Source organism: Ylistrum balloti, unplaced genomic scaffold (genome assembly GCF_031769215.1).
Source record: "Ylistrum balloti isolate Yb309-2 unplaced genomic scaffold, AGI_CSIRO_Ybal_v1 Utg370910, whole genome shotgun sequence".
In the NCBI taxonomy this organism is placed as follows: Eukaryota; Metazoa; Mollusca; class Bivalvia; order Pectinida; family Pectinidae; genus Ylistrum; species Ylistrum balloti.
This window is the reverse complement of record NW_026782516.1, coordinates 26,969-30,274: the sequence shown is the minus strand read 5'-3', so window position 1 is coordinate 30,274 and position 3,306 is coordinate 26,969. Positions and strand designations below refer to the sequence as shown.

The following is a 3,306-nucleotide window of genomic DNA, read 5'->3' as shown; positions in this document are numbered from 1 at the left end:
GCAATGTGGCATTCACGTGATTGCTGTGGAGTTTCATTGGCGTGGTGGTCTCCTAGGACCCATTATACCTGTAACTAAGGTCGTATTACTGGTTCTTTCTGATACTGGTCACCGACAGGTTAGGCATCATGTCATCTCCGACACAGCAAGAACCTATCACATACCTGATTAGAGGGATTACATAATATGATTCCTATTTATTAAGGTAGTGACTTTTTATAGCAGATTCGAAACAGTCGTTAAAATAAACACGCTGTGAATGATCAATGTTTGAACGGTTAGCGTGAGACAGCTTAATAAGATTTGTAATATTGGCCAATAACTCATGATTCACACTTAGCTCATTCAAAAAATCGTTTTCTTTACTGAAACAAACCAAACCCTTACAAACCAAATTCAGGTCAAATGGAACATCCACGCAAAGGCAATATTTTTTTACTCGTACACACAGTTTAGCCTTTGAATCAATCGAAATATTGACGCCACATGACGTTCTATCAAGTGCCAACATATAAGCCAACTAACAGCTATCGACCTGACGTCCTGAAAATAATTGTTAATATTTGGTTTATGTTTCAAGAAAGATTATCTAATTATAAGTAAATAGGCAAGTGTTTAGTGATGTGTTTATATAACAATACTCAAAAGCCATGCCAAGCGTGTAAAGTTTATAAACTTTATAGACCATGTGTAAACATTCAGTTTATTGTTTACACAGATCCACAGGAGACTTAACACAGAATCAGCATTAACGAAAGGATAGACCATTTCATTGTATTGTTAGCCAGACGTTTGACTGATCAACATTAGTATTTACATACTGTATATTAGTTCTATCATCATTTGGTTGTGTAATGTAATGAAACAGTCCGCCTTTGATTTTCATGATAAAACCAATAACATCTATAATTTCAGAAATTTGGCTTTAGGTTGTCACCATTGTGCTGACAGTTTCCCTAATAGACAATGTAACAATACACAATACTTTCCCTGTAGAGTATTTCCCGGTGGTGATTTGGTTGTTTGGTTGTAGTGAGTTCCAATAGTTGCTGGTGTAGACAGTTTCTATTGAATATAAACAGTTTCCCTTGGGTGTAGATAGTTTCCTTGGGTGTAGACAGTTGCCTTTGGTGTAGAAAGTTTCCCTAGATGTAGACAGTTTCCTTTGGGTGTAGATAGTTTCCTTGGGTGTAGACAGTTGCCTTTGGTGTTGAAAGTTTCCCTAGGTGTAGACAATTTCCCTTGGATGTAGATAGTTTTCTTTGGTGTAGACAGTTGCCTTTGGTGTAGAAAGTTTCCCTTGGTGTAGACAGTTTCCTTTGGGTGTAGATAGTTTCCTTGGGTGTAGACAGTTGCCTTTGGTGTAGAAAATTTCCCTTGGTGTTGGCAGTTCCCTTGGGTGTAGAGAGTTTCCCTTGGTGAATACAGTTTCCCTTGGGTGTAGATAGTTTCCCTTGCATGTAGGCAGTTTCCCTTTGGTGTAGAATGTTTCCCTTGGTGTAGAGAGTTTCCCTTGGTGTAGACAATTTTCCTTGGTGTAGACAGTTTCCCTTGGTGTAGGCAATCCCCTTGGTGTAGACAATCTCCTTGGTGTAGACAGTTTCCTTTGGTGAATACAGTTTCCCTTGGGTGTAGATAGTTTCCCTTGCGTGTAGGCAGTTTCCCTTTGGTGTAGAAAGTTTCCCTTGGTGTAGACAATTTCCCTTGGTGTAGACAATCCCCTTGGAATAGACAATCCCCTTGGTGTAGACGGGTTCCCTTGGTGTAGATAGTTTCCCTTGGTGTAGACAATCCCCTTGGTGAAGACAAGTTCCTTTGGTCTAGACAGTATCTTTGGTGTAAACAGTTTCCCTTGGTGTAGACAGGTTCCCTTGGTGTAGACAGTTTCCCTTGGTGTAGACAATCCCCTTGGTGAAGACAAGTTCCCTTGGTGTAGACAGTTTCCTTTGGTGAATACAGTTTCCCTTGGGTGTAGATAGTTTCCCTTGGGTGTAGGCAATTTCCCTTTGGTGTAGAAAGTTTCCCTTGGTGTAGACAATTTCCCTTGGTGTAGACAATCCCCTTGGAATAGACAATCCCCTTGGTGTAGACAGTTTCCCTTGGTGTAGACAATCCCCTTGGTGAAGACAAGTTCCCTTGGTGTAGACAGTTTCCTTTGGTGAATACAGTTTCCCTTGGGTGTAGATAGTTTCCCTTGGGTGTAGGCAATTTCCCTTTGGTGTAGAAAGTTTCCCTTGGTGTAGACAATTTCCCTTGGTGTAGACAATCCCCTTGGAATAGACAATCCCCTTGGTGTAGATAGTTTCCCTTGGTGTAGACAGTACCTTTGGTGTAAACAGTTTCCCTTGGTGTAGACAGGTTCCCTTGGTGTAGACAGTTTTCCTTGGTGTAGACAATCCCCTTGGTGAAGACAAGTTCCCTTAGTGTAGACAGTTTCCCTTGGTGAATACAGTTTCCCTTGGGTGTAGATAGTTTCCCTTGGGTGTAGGCAGTTTCCCTTTGGTGTAGACAATTTCCCTTGGTGTAGACAATCCCCTTGGAATAGACAATCCCCTTGGTGTAGACAGGTTCCCTTGGTGTAGAGAGGTTCCCTTGGTGTAGATGCTTCCCAGAGTTATCCTGTACATCCTGTAGACGGATTTATTTGGATGTAGATTTTTGTTTCTCTTTTTTGCGTTATGAGGTAGGTTCAGCAAAATTTCTGCTCCCCCCCCCCCCCCCCCCCTCTCTCTCTCTCTCTCTCTCTCTCTCTCTCTCTCCTCTCTCTCTCTCTCTCTCTCTCTCTCTCTCTCTCTCTCTCTCTCTCTCTCTCTCTCTCTCTCTCTCTCTCTCCCCTCTGTGTTAATGTATGGTCATCGCCCCGTGTAATAATCGCTCTACTATTACCGACCAGTCTTGACATTGCTGTCATATTTGATAGAGCTGTCAGGATTGCCCCAGGAATACACTTACTGTGTAATTTGTACATTGTAGCATTACATATACAGGTCAATCAATCGATTAGTATGATGCTCATTAAATAATAAAGTTTGTATTCACTTCCAATCTGCAGCGGTCATTAAGGAATATGAGAACCCTGTCGTGTTATATGAAGCGTAGTATAACTGATGTCTGTTCACAACTGATTACCGATTTTATCTTTTTTCCTCGGTAATTCACTGGAAATCATATCCGACAATAAAATAATCACGGTAATTATATAAAATAAATCGATGATAATGAAAATAAGGAAACGGTTGTAAAGTCATAATCTGTAACGGTTCCAATCCGCCCTATCCACCGATCCACCGTATGTCTAGAATTAGT

General features: G+C 41.2%; 1 protein-coding gene across 1 annotated transcript; it reads right to left on the bottom strand.

Moving 5' to 3' along the window:
• Positions 1 to 1,222: 1,222 nt before the first annotated feature.
• LOC132559435 (uncharacterized) lies at positions 1,223 to 2,968 on the bottom strand. The gene is made up of 2 exons (XM_060224050.1): positions 2,953 to 2,968; positions 1,223 to 2,307 (listed from the first exon to the last, which is right to left on the bottom strand). The coding sequence occupies exons 1-2, from the start codon at positions 2,966 to 2,968 to the stop codon at positions 1,223 to 1,225; spliced, it is 1,101 nt and encodes a 366-aa protein (XP_060080033.1).
• Between the last annotated feature and the right edge of the window lie 338 nt (positions 2,969 to 3,306).